Here is a 17435-nt window from a genome sequence, read left to right as displayed (position 1 = left end):
TTGCTTACTAAACCGACATTCCATATATTCAGTCTTACTCTTACTCAACTTAAAACCTCTAGCTTCCAATGTCTGTCTCCATAATTCTAACTTAGCATTAACCCCGTCTCTAGACTCATCAATCAAAACAATATCATCAGCAAACAACATACACCACGGTACATTTTCTTGAATTGATCTCGTAAGCTCATCCATCACTATCGCAAATAGAAAAGGGCTTAAAGCAGATCCTTGATGTAACCCAACCGTTATCGGAAAATTGGTTGTCACCCCTCCACAAGTGCGGACATTGGTTACTACTCCTTCATACATATCTTTAATTATACTAATGTACTTGAGAGAAACGCCTTTCTTCATCATTGTCCACCAGAGAACGTCCCTAGGTACTCTATCGTATGCCTTTTCTAAATCAATAAAAACCATATGCAAATCTTTGTTCCTCTCTCTATATCTTTCAATAAGTTGTCTAAGAAGATGTATAGCTTTCATAGTTGATCTTCCAGGCATAAAACCAAATTGATTCTCCGATATCATGACAACCTTCCTCAACCTAGACTCAATCACCCTCTCCCAAAGTTTCATAGTATGACTCATGAGTTTTATACCACGATAGTTTGTGCAATCTTGTATATCACCCTTATTCTTATATAAAGGCACCAAAGTACTCTTCCTCCACTCATTAGGCATCTTATTTGTTCGCCAAATCAAGTTAAAAAGATTTGTCAACCATTCTAAACATTTCTCTCCCAAGCATTTCCAAGCCTCGATAGGTATACCATCTGGGCCAACTGCCCTTCTTGATTTCATTTTCTTCAAAGCCTCTGCAATTTCTTTCTTTTGAATCTTGTGCATGAAGTCACGATTTATCTCATGAAAAGGAATGGAGAAGTCTCCAAGATCTTGAGCATGACTATCATTAAATAGCTTATCAAAATAATCTTTCCATCTCTCCTTAATCTCCTCATCTTTGACTAAAATCCTTTGCATTTCATCTTTGATACATCTAACCATACCCAAATCCCTCGATTTCCTATCTCTCATCTTTGAGAGCCTATAAATATCCTTCTCGCCTTCTTTGGTATCCAACTTGTCATAAACCTCCTTATATACCTTAGCCCTCGCGTTTCGAACTACTTTTTTAGCTTCCTTCTTTGCTATCATATACTTCTCCAAATTCTCATTATCACGACTCTTACTTAGATTTCTATAACACTCTCTTTTAACCTTAATAGCTAATTTGACATCCTCGTTCCACCATGATGTATTCTTACCTAGTGGTGCACCGCCTTTAGACTCACCCAATACCTCCTTAGCCACTTTTCTCATGCCACCCGCTATCTTATTCCACATTGATTCGGAATCCTCCTCGCGACACCAATCAACTTCCTTAACTACCTGCTCTACAAACATTCCTTGTTTAGCTCCTTTCAGTGCCCACCACTTAATTCTAGGATCTATCCTATGTCTATCCCTTGTGCGGCATTGTCTAATTCTAAGATCTAAAATTAAGACTCTATGTTGCACAACCACTATTACAAGTAGAAAATATATATTTTTTTTCATGGGCCCAAGAGGGGCATTGCTAACTCAAAGAGTCGGCAGTCACTTGTCGAATGTGACCTTCTTAGAGTCGGCCGATGACTCTTACACCAATGCAGCTTTGCTGTTGAAAAAGGTAGAATACTTCCATCGCCAACATAGGCAGAACCTATCTACGGACTACGAGTAGATAGGTTTCCTTCATCATTAGTTATGTGAGGAACTACAGATTAGCAAATATTCCATTCGATTCAGAAGTATCTGCTTGTGTATGAATCTTGACACAGCTAATTATGTAGGAACCTACATTGAAATTTTAAAAGAGTTTGAATATTATCAGGCTACAGTTTAGTCTAAATCCAAATACAGGAAAAAAACTTAGCCCTCACAAGTTACAGGGATTAATTACATCTGTACAAAACTAATTAGTCTAGATAGTTAAACTTATTATACATTCACAATTCTATGATTGGTAAAGTATCTTAACAAGATAACCATAGCCGTGGTCAATGAGCGCACTAGTGTCAACTCCTTTCTTCATGAAGCCTTTCACGTAATGGTACTTTACCAAGATAAGTTTTATATATAAATGGTTCTATGACATCTTTGTTGAAGATTGCCCCATGTTTAGTACAATATATTACAATCTGACAATTCACCAGAACATGTATGTATATAACCACAGGGAATCTTGGCAACTTTTGTGCCTTTCAAACTAACTAATCCAAGAGAAATGTATTTAGGCTCCATTTTTTAGCCGCATGAAATACAAACTATTATCTTGCCAACATATTGTACCAACATCAAGGACAAAGATTCACCTACTAGTGGACTTTTCATCTTTGTGAGTGCTAAAATATGAACTATACTACCATAAAAGATCTTAGATGTTTGATAAATTTTTTATTCTTAACTTCAGAATTATTACACAGATTTGCAAATTTAATGTTCCTTCCAATAGTTCTAAGAACTTGGGACTTACAGGAACCCTAAGGCCTAAATCTTGGTTCCAGATGATTCCACTGTATGACAGTGCTGATATTAGATCCACTGGTGATCAGACAGTAAATTTCTGTTACTTATGCCTGTATTTTTCCTGAATATGATTCGATAGCCACTTTGGTATCAACATCTGGACCTAATGGTGAAGAGACATTAAAAGTTCTACAGCTTGAATCCGATTTCCTTATTTCTCCTTCATGCTACAGTCAATGTCTTAGCATCAAAAACTACAGAAAGTTTCACAAGTTCAGTTAATGTTGCTAAAATCTCAGGGTACTTTTTTTTCTTGTTCATACCTTAATTCTGTCCTATAACAAGTTTATGGAGATCAGCTAGAAAACATTCCCTTAAATGACGTTTGAATTCCTCACATCTTAGATTCAGGGGATCTTGAATTTGAGATCTGGAACTGAGAATGGACAATCCCATTTGTATGTTTTGCTTGAGAGTTGGATCTGGTTTAAGGCCGACCTCGAGCCAAGACACTTGAGGATCTCTGCACCAATCAAATGCGCCTTTTATTTAATAGCATAGGTGCTTGCAATCTTACTTTGGGGGTGATGCTATGTAACACTTTCATGTAACCTGGGAACTTTCCTTCTCACATCAATGGACAGGGCTGCTCGACTGGGCATGAAGTGGATAGATGATGGCGTCAAAACTGTGATGGGCCCAATTTCAGCCATTAAAATTGATACAAGGGGCGTAAGGACTAGTTCAATAGCATGGTTGCTGCTTATACTGGTTGGGAAGATGCTCACAACGATCCTGTCAAGGCAGTGACTTTTGGAGTTGGAACACCATTGCCAGCTGATATTATCTATGACTGCCTCAAAATCCTTGAGGAGGAATCTGTTGCTATTCCATGGCAAAAGGGTGACGTCCTACTGATCGATAACATGGCCGTCCTTCATTCCCGGCGATCATTTGAACCTCCTCGTCACATGTTAGCATCTTTATGCAAATAGTGATACCATTTTATGCTCTTGTATTTATGTATTACTATCTCTTCTTAATTGTAAAGCAGAAGCTGGAACCTGTTATTAATGATAAGCTGTTCCTAGTCTTTTGCTTTTTCATCTGACTGGGCCTTCTGTTGCATATATAAATGTCTCAGCTAACAGTTTGTTAGTCTATGCAAATGTCAAATTGTTGAGAACAGCACAAGAGGGTGATTTGATTGTTATCCGGAAAGAAAAGTATTTAGTGTGTGCATTATATTGAGAAAATCTTCAGTTTTGGTGGCATTTTACTGTTCGAATGATGTAGAGAGTGCATTAAAAAACTAAGGGTGTGTTCGTGTCATGGAAGACAGCACCATGGAGTAAACCTTACCACGGAACAGCCCGTGGAGCTACCTTCAGTGACAGACCTCCCCCACACAGTAAACCCTACCACGGAAAAGAAAAAGGTGTCACGTGTGTGTGTGCACGTGCACACATGCTGGTCATTTATGTGACAACCTATCAGCATTATTTTGAAAATATCACAAAAAATGTAACATTTGGGTGTAAATTGTAAACGGTAAAATATTGTGATGTTTCTCAAAGTATTGCAAATTTTTTTTTTAAATATAAATATCGTGGTTTTGCTGTGATATTTACGTTTTTAGTCACCTTCTTTTCATGAAAAAAAAAATAGTGGTTTTATTTTTGTACAATTTTTTTTTATTCTATTTACAAATAACTTTTAACTTATTTATTTTGCCATTATTTTGTTGATAAAAATACACAAAATATGAAAATTTTCAAATTCTCATGAGAATTTGGCTACCGTTATTTTGCTGTTTTAACCCATTTCTGTTGTGAGCTTCATGCGAACAAAAAAAGATATTTAAAAAAAACACATGGTTTTTTCATGATAAACAGCCGTTAAAAATGTAAATATCACGTTTAAATAATAATATTATGCTTTGACGAATACATCGTGATATTTTGAAAATATCACCAGAAAATGCAGTTTTTAACTTTCAGGTAATTTCTCACAATATTATCACGAGATTTTCATAAATCTGTGATATTTGTCACCAAGCTAGTGTAGTGAAAAGCGGCATTTTCTGTAAAAAAGACAAAATATCAGTAGTGAAAAACTTGCAAGAAATTGTTTTTTTTTTAAATCCCCATTTTTTCTGCAAAATATCGGCAATAAAAAATAATTTAAAATTATAAAAAGTTTTTTAGAAGACAATATAAATAAAAAATATTTAACAAAATGCATGGTTTTTTCATGATAAATAGCCATTAAAAATGTAAATATTACGTTTAAATAACAATATTTATGCTTTGACGAATAAATCATGATATTTTGAAAATATCGCCAGAAAATGCCGTTTTTAACTTTCAGGTAATTTCTCGCAATATTATCACGAGATTTTCATAAATCTGCGATATTTTTCACCATGCTAGTGTAGGACCAACCCTGATAAGACCAAGTATAAACACTCTGGGGAATGTTTCAAACAGGGTCCAAAGGGCTTGAATGGGTTCGACCTGAACCCAGCCAAACAAGCTCAGAATCTACCCCCGCCCATGAAGTGAACAAAAGTAATAGTACCCCAATGCAGGCAATGAAACTAGCTATAAATATATAAAAAAAAGTAACAGCCTAACTTCATGGCATGCAGCAACCACATACTGTACCACATATTATGAAGCTACTATTCCCTTCTATGTTAAGGTCAACCAGCCATTTTCACAGCCATAACAAACATTACAGTACCTTATGCATCATAAATGTTATCATACACCCCAACAGTGGAAACAAAAACTCTGGCTTCACATTAGCCAGCCATCAAGTGAAATGACCAGTGATCCTTCATGGTGACATTTGAGGAAGTGACTATCAATTTACAGATGACATTCATGTGAAGAGAAAACAAAGAAATAAAAAAGAGCAGAACCACCTCAGGAAACAAAAGAAATGAAAGGAAGAACAATAGAAGATGGACATAGCCATGGAGGGCATTACCATACAAAGAATAAAAGAAAAACGGGAGAAAAAGAAAAACACACTCCAGAAGGGAAGAGATGAATTAGGCAGTATCATCTTCCTTGCACAAGGCCGCTGAAAACTTGGCTGTTGCCAGCCAATGTGGCTTCCCACTCTATTGAGGATAACAAAATCTGCGAGAGAGCAATCACCACCTGTTTCATGTCAGGACGTAGGATCGGTTCTTCATCAACACACTGCTTTGCCAACATCGCCATCTTCATACACAAAACAAGCAAAAACTGGCCATTTAGATGTGAGCGAACGGATAGCTTGAACTTGCGCTCTCATGAAAGATAGACAATGTACAAGCTAATGGTACGCCATGTGCTAAGTTCAAGCTTCTTGATATAAAAGCACTTGGAGAATGTGGAAAGATGGTTCTATCATACAACGCAAGTGACTAAACAACAATGAACAAAAAAGAAGATAAGACGAATTTTGATTAAGATATGCTTGTTAAGGTGGATGCTTGATGTCTGCCATAAGGAAAACAAGTCTGCTATAATGAAAACATATCGGGTGATAACAAAAATTCCAAATTCAGATTAATGGCCAAAAAAATGCAAAAATTTAAGTATAAAAAATTTAGAGGTAGCACCAATGAAAAGATCTAATGAAAGCCTTATTAGAAGGCTTAAACATGCTAAACAACTTTTTTTAAAGCAATTTATGCAGAAGCTTGGAACAATACCAATACCAAAATGTCTGCGCAATGCAGCTTAAAGAGACTAGAAGGAAGCAAGAAAAATTTGGGACATGAATAGAGAAATAAGATGCATAAAGACAACCCAAAGTAGATGGGGAAGAACTTCTTGATATGATGATGAGAGAGAGTCACCTTGTATACACAGTCATGAGGATACAAATCCATCAGATTGGGGTCTATACATTCTTTCAAGCTTGTCATGCTCATTGAACTAGGAGAATTCCGAAGTGCAGCAAGCACCTGCAACTCAATGTCATAAAAAAAATAAATCAAAACTTAAAAATGCAAATTTCACTTTAATACAGGTAGATAAACAGTATATTGCATTTCTGATAGAGTGGTGGGGGTTACCATCAACTAATCAAGAATTCTTTTTTCATTTCACAGCTATATACATGATTACAAAGGGACAAAAAAGAAAATGAACATATGAATAAAAAAAAATGATATTTCTACCTAAAAATATAATAAAAAAAGTGTGCCACCAACCAGACTAATAAAACTCTAGAAAATGTTACTCCAAGACCATTTCATTATAAAAAAATTAATCGATTAATTAAGCACTACCATCTGTACATTTAAAACTGGTATATTTTTAGAAGTGCACTTGTATACTTTTGATAATCCCCAAACAGATATCTGTGCAGGTGGCAGCACTCTACTGGTCATAGAAAGCCAGCAGTCACCTACTCGAGCATTTTAGGTTAAGAATTCATCAGTACACTACAGACGGTGGTATGTTCAGGAGTCATGGAAGTGTGATTTTCTGCAGTTAAGCACTACATATTCGGGTCCCATATTTCAGACAACATTTGTGCTCCTTTACACAAACAAAGAAATACATTTCATCGAAACTATATTTGGCAACACATGGAAATAGCATTTCCATCTCAATGCAAGGCTCTCAAACAGAGCCTAAAAATCACAAATTCACGAGGGGAAAAAATACAGATACATTATAGCAGCAATGGTTCTGTTCTCGGAGCAAGCAAACAGCCAAAGTTCAAGAAAATGTCAGCAAACTACAGCTAAGATCATATAAAACCTTCTCTTCACGAGTAAATATCATCAACCGATAGACACTGGCCCATTTGGGCCACAGTACGGATTTCTCCATTAATGACCAAGAGAAGCAAATGTTCTAACAGAGAATAAGTCAAGCTCTTTCCAGCAATATCAAATTCCTAGTGGTGCACTTGGTGAAGGGGAAATAGCAATTTTTACCCCTAGGCTTCCTAGAAATAGAGATACCAGCTATGTCACATGGGTACGGGTATGGGTACAGGTACGGGTACGGGTACGGAGAGTACATGGCAATTTCAAAAAATGCGGGTATGGGGACACGACTATATATATATATATATATATATATATATATATATATATATATATATATATATAGAGAGAGAGAGAGAGAGAGAGAGAGAGAGAGAGAGAGTAATGTGCTGGTTCTGCCCACTTTCTCATTCTGCCCCCTCAAAATCATAGTTTTTTGGTATTTTTTCTCACATCTAACACCATATATGTGATCTATAGGTTTCATTTAGTGGGAACCGGCTTTTGGATCACCAGAATCTGACCTATATACAGGTTTTTCCTGTGATCCAAAATCAATGGCTATGAAGGCATGAATTTTTCCCGGCTCATAAAAATATATTTTTTCATCGAAAAAATATGATCCAAGAGTCGATTCCCACTAAATCGAGCATGCTAAACACATCTAGCAGTTCAGATCTATCATAAAACACTTCAAACTATGGGGCAGAATGAGAAAAGTGGGCCTAATATGTCCAGTTCTCATATATATATATATATATATATATATATATATATATATATATATATGTGTGTCTTTTCTTTGTAATGCCTTCTAGGGGTAAAGTTGTCTTTTCACATATAACATGCATATTCACTTGAATATGCATTTTTTTTCTTATTTTTTCTTTTTCCTTCTTTTTTTATTTCTTGTTTTTTATATCTTGAAGGGGTCCACCATATAGACATTGGGCCCCTCCAACGGTCATAAATATGACCGTTGAAGGGGCTCCAACATCTATATGGGAGCCTCTCCTTAGGTCCCTTGTAGCCTATAAATAAGGGGTTTCTCCCATGTAATTTAGTATACTTTTTAGTGCTCTCTCTCTCTCAATAAAAGATTATTTTTTTATACCTTCGTGCATTTGTGGTCCTTTGTGAGTGTTTCCTTGTGCCTTTGTGCACTTATTCTCTTTGTAAATCTTGTGGGTTAATTAAGTCATCTTTGAACTTGATATTTTTGAAGATATTTTTACATGGTATCAGAGCAAGGTTTATGAGAAGTTAGCACGTGTGCCGTCATCACAGTGGTTGCCGCGAAAATTGTGCCCACTCTTCATTCTTTTTTTTAGCATAGAAAGCTCTTGCAATCTACTTTTCGTTCACCGTACTACAAAAAATAGCTAAAAGAAGACCCGTTGTGGTAAGTGTTCTAATTGTGAAGATTCTTTTGTTTCTCATAAAAGCTTCTCAATGGAGGAAAAGGATTCATATTTTTCTCTCGGATTCAAACTCAATGAGTCAAACTATCATGTTTGAGCCGGTAATATGGAAGCTCATATCAAGGGAAAAGGGCTTTGGGGCTACATCAAAGGTACGATTCCGGAACCCGAGCCAAAAATTACTATAGTTGAAAAAGGAGAAATAAAAGTCCTTTATGGAAAGAAAATGCTGAAGGCTTTTAAAGAATATAACACGAAACATGAAGAATAGGAAATGAAAAACTACAAAATTCTTTCATAGATTTTTTCTATGGTTGAGACTAGGATTAATGCCAATATTTTAAAATTTAAAAAGGCGTCACAAGTTTGGAAATATCTTGAGAGGATGTATACCTCGAGAAATTTATCTCACAAATATGACCTTCAAAAAAAGGATTTAACTCTTCAACAAGGCGAAATGACTATTAGAGAATATTTTGCCGAATTATCATCTATTTGAGATGAGCTTGCTATTCTTAAACCAAAGTGGAGTGGATAAGCCATTGAGCTACGACACAAACCATTAGAAGAAGATCGATTTTTTAATTTCTTGAATGGGCTTAGACCCGAATTCGAGTAAATAAGATCTTTTACTTATCCACCTCTTGAAGATGTTCTTACTAAGCTAAGTGGGGAAGAAACTCGAATAGAAATTAGTAAAACCAATCAAAGTGTTCTAGTTATGCCTTCAACCAAAGATGAGAATGAAGAAGCCTGTGTCGTCTCTAGGCTGGGAAATAATTTGAAAACTTATAAGCCTCCTCATTTCAACAAATTTCAAAATCAAAATCAAAGAGTAAGGGAAGATGGAGGTCAAAATGGAAGATGAAATCAAGGGAGTATAGAAAAATTATTTGCCATTTTAGTAAATAACCGGGGCACATTAAGCCAGTTTGTCCAAAGTGGAAGAAAAAAGTGGCTATATCTACCACGTTTCAACCACAGAAGAAGGAGAATCCATCTACTTCCAACAATTGACCATTATCATTAAGTCAAGTCATGGAGGCTCTTCAATCCCTCTTCAAAGGATCCATTTCCGGTGCCGTTGTATCATCTTCTTCTCCTCCCAATAAAATTCCTTGGCTTTTAGATTCGGGTGCCTCCTTTCATATGACTCCCAATATTTTTGTACTTTTCGAATACAAAAAAAATGTTTTACCTTCTTTTGTTTCAACCGCAAATGGGGCTTCTTTTGAAATCAAAGGAGTTGGAAACTTTGAAAAATAAGATTTGTCTATTCCCAAAATTAGATTTATACCAAAATTAAATTTAAATTTGCTTTCGGTCTCTCAACTCTTAGACCATGGATGTGATGTTAAGCTCTCATCAAATAAATGTTGGGTACAAGATCGTCGGTCCAAGAAGTTGATTGAGGAAGACTTTAAAAAAGGAGATCTCTACTGTATGAAATTTCTACAAATTACAAAACATTCTTTTTGTAATCTTGCCCAACATAAGGATATAAATGTTTGGCATAAAAGACTTTGACATCCTAATGTCATCAAGCTTTCCTATTTACATTTTGTTAAAGATCTTTGTAAAAGTGATTTCACTTGTAATGATTGTATTCTTGAGAAAATAAGAAGTTTGTTTTTTGAACAAAGATCTATATTTACAACCAAACCATTTTAACTTGTGCATTCGGATGTATGGGGACCGACACCCGTCATATCTAAAGGAGGATTTGCATATTATGTTAGTTTTGTTGATGAATATTCTAGATATTGTTGGATATATTTTCTTAAGCATAAACATGAGGTTTTTGCATCTAAGACATGTCATATGTTGATTAAAAATCAATTTAATGGTAACTTAAAAATTCTTAGAACCGATTCTGGAGGTGAATATCTTTCAAATGAATTTAAAAATTATCTTGAAAACAATGGGATTGTTCATAAAAAATCCTGTCCCAAAACACCTCAACAAAATAGTCTAGCCGAAAGAAAACATAAGCATATTATTGAAACCACTAGAACTTTGCTTATTTCTCAAAATATTCCTAAAAGATTTTGGGCTGAGGCAGCACTTGCATCCGTTTATTTTATAAATCATCTTCCTTCAAAAAATTTAAATAAGATCTCATCTTTTGAAAATTTACATAAAAAAGAACTGAAATATAATAGGTTGAGAATCTTTGGATGCAAATGTTTTGTTCTTACCGACAAAATTATAAACTCTCACCAAAAGTCATCCCTTGTGCATTTCTTGGATATTCCGAAACACAAAAAGGTTTTAGATGCTATGATATTAAAAATAATAAATTATATGTTTTTAGAAATGCAACCCTTTTAGAAAATGTTAGTGGTTTTAAAGAATGTGAACCTCATAGAGATAATGTAGATTACTCTTTTTTTGTTTGAGTTGTTATCTAGAAATGATGATGTTTCGAGTGATGATGAACTCTTATATAATAATCTTAGTGATGATGAAAATATAGATGAGAATAACAACTCTCCTTATCAATCTCTTGATCAACCTACCGAAGTAAGAACTAGTGATGCTATCACCTATACACATAGAGATAAAAACACTTTTAAAAGTGTAATTGAGAAATATAGTGAAGCTAATGAGCCTACCTCAACAAATAATGTGAGCCTACCTCAACAAATAATCTAAATCCTCATAGAACCAAAAGAGTTAGCAGAATTCCTTCTAGATTCATATCCTATGAATCATTTTCACCTAAATATAAAGCATACCTTAGTGCCATTCATTCATATGTGGAACCTAAAAACTTTGAAGAAGCTAGGAAAATTGTAGAAGGGAGAGAAGCAATGGATAATAAACTTAGATCTCTTAGAAAGGCTAAAACTTGAGAATTTCAAAAACTACCTAGTGTAAAGAAGACAATAAGATGTAGATGGGTTTTTAAGGTCAAGACCAAGAGTGATGGGTCTCTTGAAAGGTATAAAGTCCGTCTAGTTGCTAAAGAGTATAGTCAAGAATATAGAATAGACTACGATGAAACTTTTGCTCCCGTTGCGCGTATGGTTATTGTTAGGTGTCTTATTACTATTTTCTCAATTAAAAACTGAAACATATATCAAATGGATGTTAAAAATGCCTTTTTAAATGGTGACCTAAATGAAGAAGTCTATATAAATGCTCCTCCAGGTATGGATGTTCCTAAAAGTAAAGTCCTTCGCCTACGAAAAGTTTTTTATGGTTTGAAACAAACTCCCAAGGCTTGGTATGATCGGTTTAATAACTTAAAGATAGAAAATGGATTTACTTTATATTATACTGACACTGCCTTGTTTGTCAAGCAATCCAATGTAGGAATCGTGATTTTATTATTATATGTTGATGATATGCTAATTACAGGTGACGATGCTAAAGGAATTAAGAGTATAAAGTCCATACTAAAAGAAAATTTTGAAATGTCAGATTTAGAATTTTTGACATACCTTTTAGGCATAGAAACTGCCTACTCTCACAGAGGTTATTTTTTATCTCAAACTAAACTTGAATTTGAGATTATTGATAGGTTAGGAATTACAGATGATGAAGCTTGTGAAACCCCTTTAAGTGGTAGGAATAAATTTAAAAATTGATGATGGGGTTCTCCTAAAAGATCTCACTCCTTACAAGCAACTTGTTGGATCTTTAATGTATCTTAGCACCACTAGACCAGATATTTCACATTTCGTTCATGTTGCAAGTCAATTTCAGCATATGCTCCTACATCAGTTCATATGAGTGCAATTTTCCGAATTATCAGATATATAAAGGGATCCTTAAATAAGAAAGTATTTTTATCTTTATTTTCTGAGTTAAATTTAATTGCTTATACTGACTCTGATTGACAAGGTAATCCAAATAACCGTCACTCTACCACTGATTTTTGCGTGTTCTTAGGTGAATCATTAATCTCTTGGAGATGCAAGAAGCAACAAAAGGTGTCTCTATCATCTACTGAAGCCGAATACCGAGCCATGACAACTACCACCATGAAGATTGTGTCGATTCGTCTGTTGTTGGAAGACATGGGGGTTCATGTTTAAGGGCCTACAAAGTTGTGTTGTGATAACAATAGTGCAATCTATATTGCCAAAAATCACACTTTTCATGCGGGCACGAAGCATATCAAGATGGACTGCCACCATGTTAGAGAAGAATATCTTGAAAATGTTATAGATCTACCTTATGTAAGGTCAGAATATCAACTGGCTGACTTTTTTACTAAGGCGCTCTGTTCTCCTAGATTCAATTTTCTCCTTGGCAAACTTTCGGTCATTACACTGTAAGTTTGAAGGAGGGTGTTAAATTGTATATATATATATATATATTGTATTTTCTTTGTAATGCCCTCTAGGGGTAAAGTTATCTTTTCAGATGTAACACGCATATTCACTTGAATATACATCTTTTTCTTTTTCTTTCTTTTTTTTATTTTTTCTTTTTCTTTCTTTTTTTATTTTTTCTTTTTCTTTCTTTTTTTATTTTTTGTTTTTTATATCTTGGAGGGGTCCACCGTATAGACGTTGGAGGGGCTCCAACGTCTATATGGGAGCCCCTCCTTGGGTCCCTTGTAGCCTATAAATAAGGGGTTTCCCCCATGTAATTCAGTATCCTTTTTAGTGCTCTCTCTCAATAAAGGATTACTTTTTTATGCCTTTGTGCTCCTTTGTGAGTGTTTCCTTATGCCCTTATTCTCTTTGTGAATCTTGTGGGTTAATCAAGTCATCTTTGAACTTGATATTCTTGAAGATATTTTCACACACACACACACACATATATATAAAGAGAGAAAGAGAGTTTGGGTCTGAGTTTGGATTATATATGGATCCATATATAAGACATATCTTATAAAAGGACTCTTCCCCTTTTTTGCTCTCTCTCTCTCTTGGATTGTTGCAAGAAGAGAGGATCGAGAAAGGGGAGAGAGACGAGAGAAACAAATCGAGAGAACAAGAAGAAGAAGATGAAGAAGAAGACGCAGGCAAGCAAATTAGAAGAACGAGAAGAGGAGGGGGACCTCTCTCTCTCTCTCTCTCTCTCTCTCTCTCTCTCTCTCTCTCTCTCTCTCTCTCTGGCAGCTTCTCTTTCTTTTTCCTCCTCCTCTTCCTTTTTCTTTTTCTTCTTCCTCTTCCTTTTTCTTCTTCTTATTCTTCTTATTCTACTTCTTTTTCTTCCCTGTCTTTCGCTCGAGAAACAAAAAAAAAAAGTTGGGTTGGGTCAGGGTTGGACCCGACCTGACCCGGACCAACACGTACCCGTGCTGCGTCCGGTACCAGCACCCGTGTTGAGCCATGTTGACAAGGGTACGGCTGCCAAACAGCCATGTCTATGTGACATAGGATACCATGGATTCAGTGGATTTGCAGCTTAGAGCATTCCTAGAAAAACCAGGAATCCTTGATACCACCCCATACAGATGATATGTGGGATTCCTATTCAAAAGCCTTGCATCTAAATTTTGAGAAATTTATAGAACTCTTCTTTCATTTGATGTAACGCAAATTGTGTGAACTATGGGCTTAGGGGATAAACTTTGCTGGCCCTACCCAAAAAAACCCTATAACTCTTATCTTCATCCTTGAATCATAAAAATGAGCAAACAAAAATACTAATATAAAAAATGAGAAAGCAAGAATTTCATCACAAGCTTGAAACCATAAAAATTCATGTTACCAAATCATGTAAAAAAGGAGAAAAATATTTCACATGTGACTGCCTATATGTTCACACGATATATTCAGTGCCTAATTTTCTTAAAATAATCCAATTAAAAACAAAGAGACAGCAGTCTAAATTTCAATTTTAACCATGCAAGAACCCAGTGACTTCTAAATTAACTACATGAAACAGATTCACTAGCACTATGACTGCGCAGAACTTACAATTGATGCAAGCGATCTTCTTTCAAGGCTAATATTCACCCTGCCATCTGTCCTGGTTATTGCCTCTTTACCAGATATTAACTCAAAAAGCACAACACCAAACGCATACACATCACTTTTTGTTGTTGCCTGCCCATCGCTCAAGTATCTGTTTTCAACATAGAGAACAACTCAACCTTGTGAAAAGATAAATCAATAACAGAAAAAGTAGACAGCACTATTAACATCCAACTATATATATGTGTGTGTGTGTATGTATCGAGCTCAGGAATCTACTTACTCTGGAGCCAAATAACCAAAAGTACCAACAATTCTTGCAGCAGAAGCTTCTCCTTCATTGGTCTTCCCAACAAGTTTTGCTAGTCCAAAATCAGAGATCTACATCCAAAAATGTAAACAAGATGTACAAGGAAACTGAGATAAAATGATAAGTTGAAATAAATGAAGACTAACTACGAAGATACCTTTGCTCTAAATGAATTATCAAGCAAAATGTTGCTTGATTTTATGTCTCGATGTACATAATGGGCTTTAGTATGTTCGTGTATGTATTCCAGTCCTCTTGCAGCATCAAGAGCAATTTGAACTCGAGAAATCCAAGAAAGAGATGTATGGCCTGAACAAGTTCATAAAACATGTGAATGCTGGTATACAAGATAACTTCTAGAAATGCAACATCAAAACAACAAGATCCAAGAGAAAGAATCACTGTGGCATAGTAAGGAATATGGATATGCTATCATATATATATATATATATATATATATTGTTTGCGTATGTATATATATAATTATATGTATATATATACATTAATATGTATATATATATTTCTTTATGTAATAAGTGAAACCCATTAGGGGTATTTTGGTCATTACACATTATGTAATTAGTGGTGTTCCTAGAGAGCACATTAGGATTTTCCGTTTTAATGTATTTTATTCTTTTCCTCAAGAGCATTATAGTCCTTATAATGCCCTTGGAATATAGCTGTTGGGCTCCCAACAGCTATATTTCTAGCTGTTGGGAAGTGCTCCCAACAGCTGTGTTTCTAGCTCTTGGGAGCACTTCCCAATGGCTCTTCTTTGCTTTCATTTGCGTATAAACAGGGGTGTAACCCCTCTTATATGTTAAGTTTGTTCACAAGCATTCTCTTAATAATATTCCTATATTTTTTACTTGTGTTTTATCCCCTAAGTGACTTGTGTGGTTGTGCTCTTGTATTGACCCATAAGTAGTCTTGATTGTGTATGTTTTTGTGTTCTTGTATTAAGAGGCACCCACTTGTACTCTTTTTGTATTTTCATTATATGGTATCAGCATTGGTGCTCTTGGGTTGTATCTCATACCTGAAGATCAAGAGGAAGACCATGAAGAGCGGTGAAGCTTTGGTTTGTTGCCTCGGAAAGTGTGCCATCAAATTTCTTCGACAAATTTCTTGCCTTCATCTTCTCTTCTTTTTTCCCTATCTTTTATCTTTTTCTGCTCTTTCTTTTCTTGGTACAATGGCCGAAAAGAAGTAGTTATGGTTGTTTCCATTGAATTTGATGAAAAAAACTATAATATGTGGGTCACCGTTATGAAAAGAAACTTAGTTGGCAAAGACTTGTGGGAATATGTTGATGGCTCCATATCAGAACCTCAATCTATTATCACAAAATCTATTTGTAGGGAAGATGGTGAAATCAAAGAAGAAACTCTTAAAGACAAAGAGAGAGAAAAAGCTCTCTTAGACTACAAAAAATCTATTAAAGCATTTGATGTTGGTCATACAAAGGTTTTATCCTTATTTATGGGGAGTATGTGTGAAGAACCTTGTGAAAATATATTGGAATTTTGTAGGATCAATGAAGCGTGGGTTTATATCAAACAAACCTACACCCAACATGATGGTACCCATAAATGGGACTTGCATGATAAGATTCACAATTGCAATTAAGGTGAAAAAAGTGTTAGAGAGAACTATGGTACTCTTAAAAGACTTTGGGACCAAATAACCAAAATGGAGTCAATTTGAGATACCATTGATGATGTTCGCAGTAGAAAAAATCAAATCTTTGGTGAGCAATTTTTTCAATTTATGCGAGAGCTTAGGCCCGAGTTTGAACATGTTTGAGTATTTATCATCTACCGGAACAAAAATCAAGAGGAGCTTCCACCTTTACATGAGATTTTAGCCCAAGTTTACATGGAAGAAACAAGGCTAAAATTCATGACCAAATCTAGGGTGTCCAAGGATCAAGGTGTTCGTATCATGCTGTATCGTATGATACAGTACGATACGTATCGTTTCTTTTTGCCTTAACAATACGATACACACTCGTATCGCGATACAAGTGTGTATCATACCTGTATCAAGTGTATCATATGATACACCCCTGTATCAACCTGTATCGTACGATACACCCCATATGGTACGATACAGGTTTGGTGCACTTAAAAAGACCCAAAATTGAGTCTTTTTCATTTTGAGTTTAAAAAGCCTCTTAAGGGTCGACTTCTACACATGTATAGAGGTTGTTGGAAGGGAACCCACACACCTTAGGTTCAGTGAGATCGATTTGCGGGGCAATTTGTACGCAAGGGAGAGAGCTTTTGCGATTTTCTTAAGAGTGCATTTTCACCCATTTTTCCACTCAAGGAAGTGTAATAAGGTAAAAAATCGCTATTTTTGTTTGTTATTGAGTGTTTTTGGGGGAAGATGGCATTGAAAGATCCAGCATGGCAATGGTGCACTCAATTAATGAGTGAAAATCGATTAAGAATCAAATGCAACTATTGCCAAACTAGTTTTTCAGGTGGTATCTCTCGGTTGAAGCATCATTTAGCCAGCACATATCA

The 17435-nt window shown here is 35.4% G+C and overlaps 1 protein-coding gene across 1 annotated transcript in view; it reads right to left on the bottom strand.

Moving 5' to 3' along the window:
* Positions 1-5190: 5190 nt before the first annotated feature.
* The window catches only part of LOC149828730 (lysM domain receptor-like kinase 3), a 119894-nt gene continuing 107649 nt past the window's right edge, over positions 5191-17435 (bottom strand). Inside the window, exons 7-11 of the mRNA XM_090017698.1 lie at positions 15062-15213; positions 14878-14975; positions 14598-14745; positions 6371-6478; positions 5191-5747 (exon numbers count right to left, since the gene is read on the bottom strand). Of these exons, the coding sequence (XP_089873824.1) occupies positions 5583-5747; positions 6371-6478; positions 14598-14745; positions 14878-14975; positions 15062-15213 (671 nt within the window). The 3' untranslated portion in view covers positions 5191-5582. The remainder of the gene's footprint in view (positions 5748-6370; positions 6479-14597; positions 14746-14877; positions 14976-15061; positions 15214-17435) is intronic.

The sequence above is a fragment of the Nuphar pumila genome, chromosome 9 (genome assembly GCF_984573655.1).
Source record: "Nuphar pumila chromosome 9, dmNupPumi1.hap1.1, whole genome shotgun sequence".
Classification (NCBI taxonomy): domain Eukaryota; kingdom Viridiplantae; phylum Streptophyta; class Magnoliopsida; order Nymphaeales; family Nymphaeaceae; genus Nuphar; species Nuphar pumila.
Note: the sequence above shows the minus strand (reverse complement) of the source record. Positions and strands in the feature narration are given on the sequence as shown.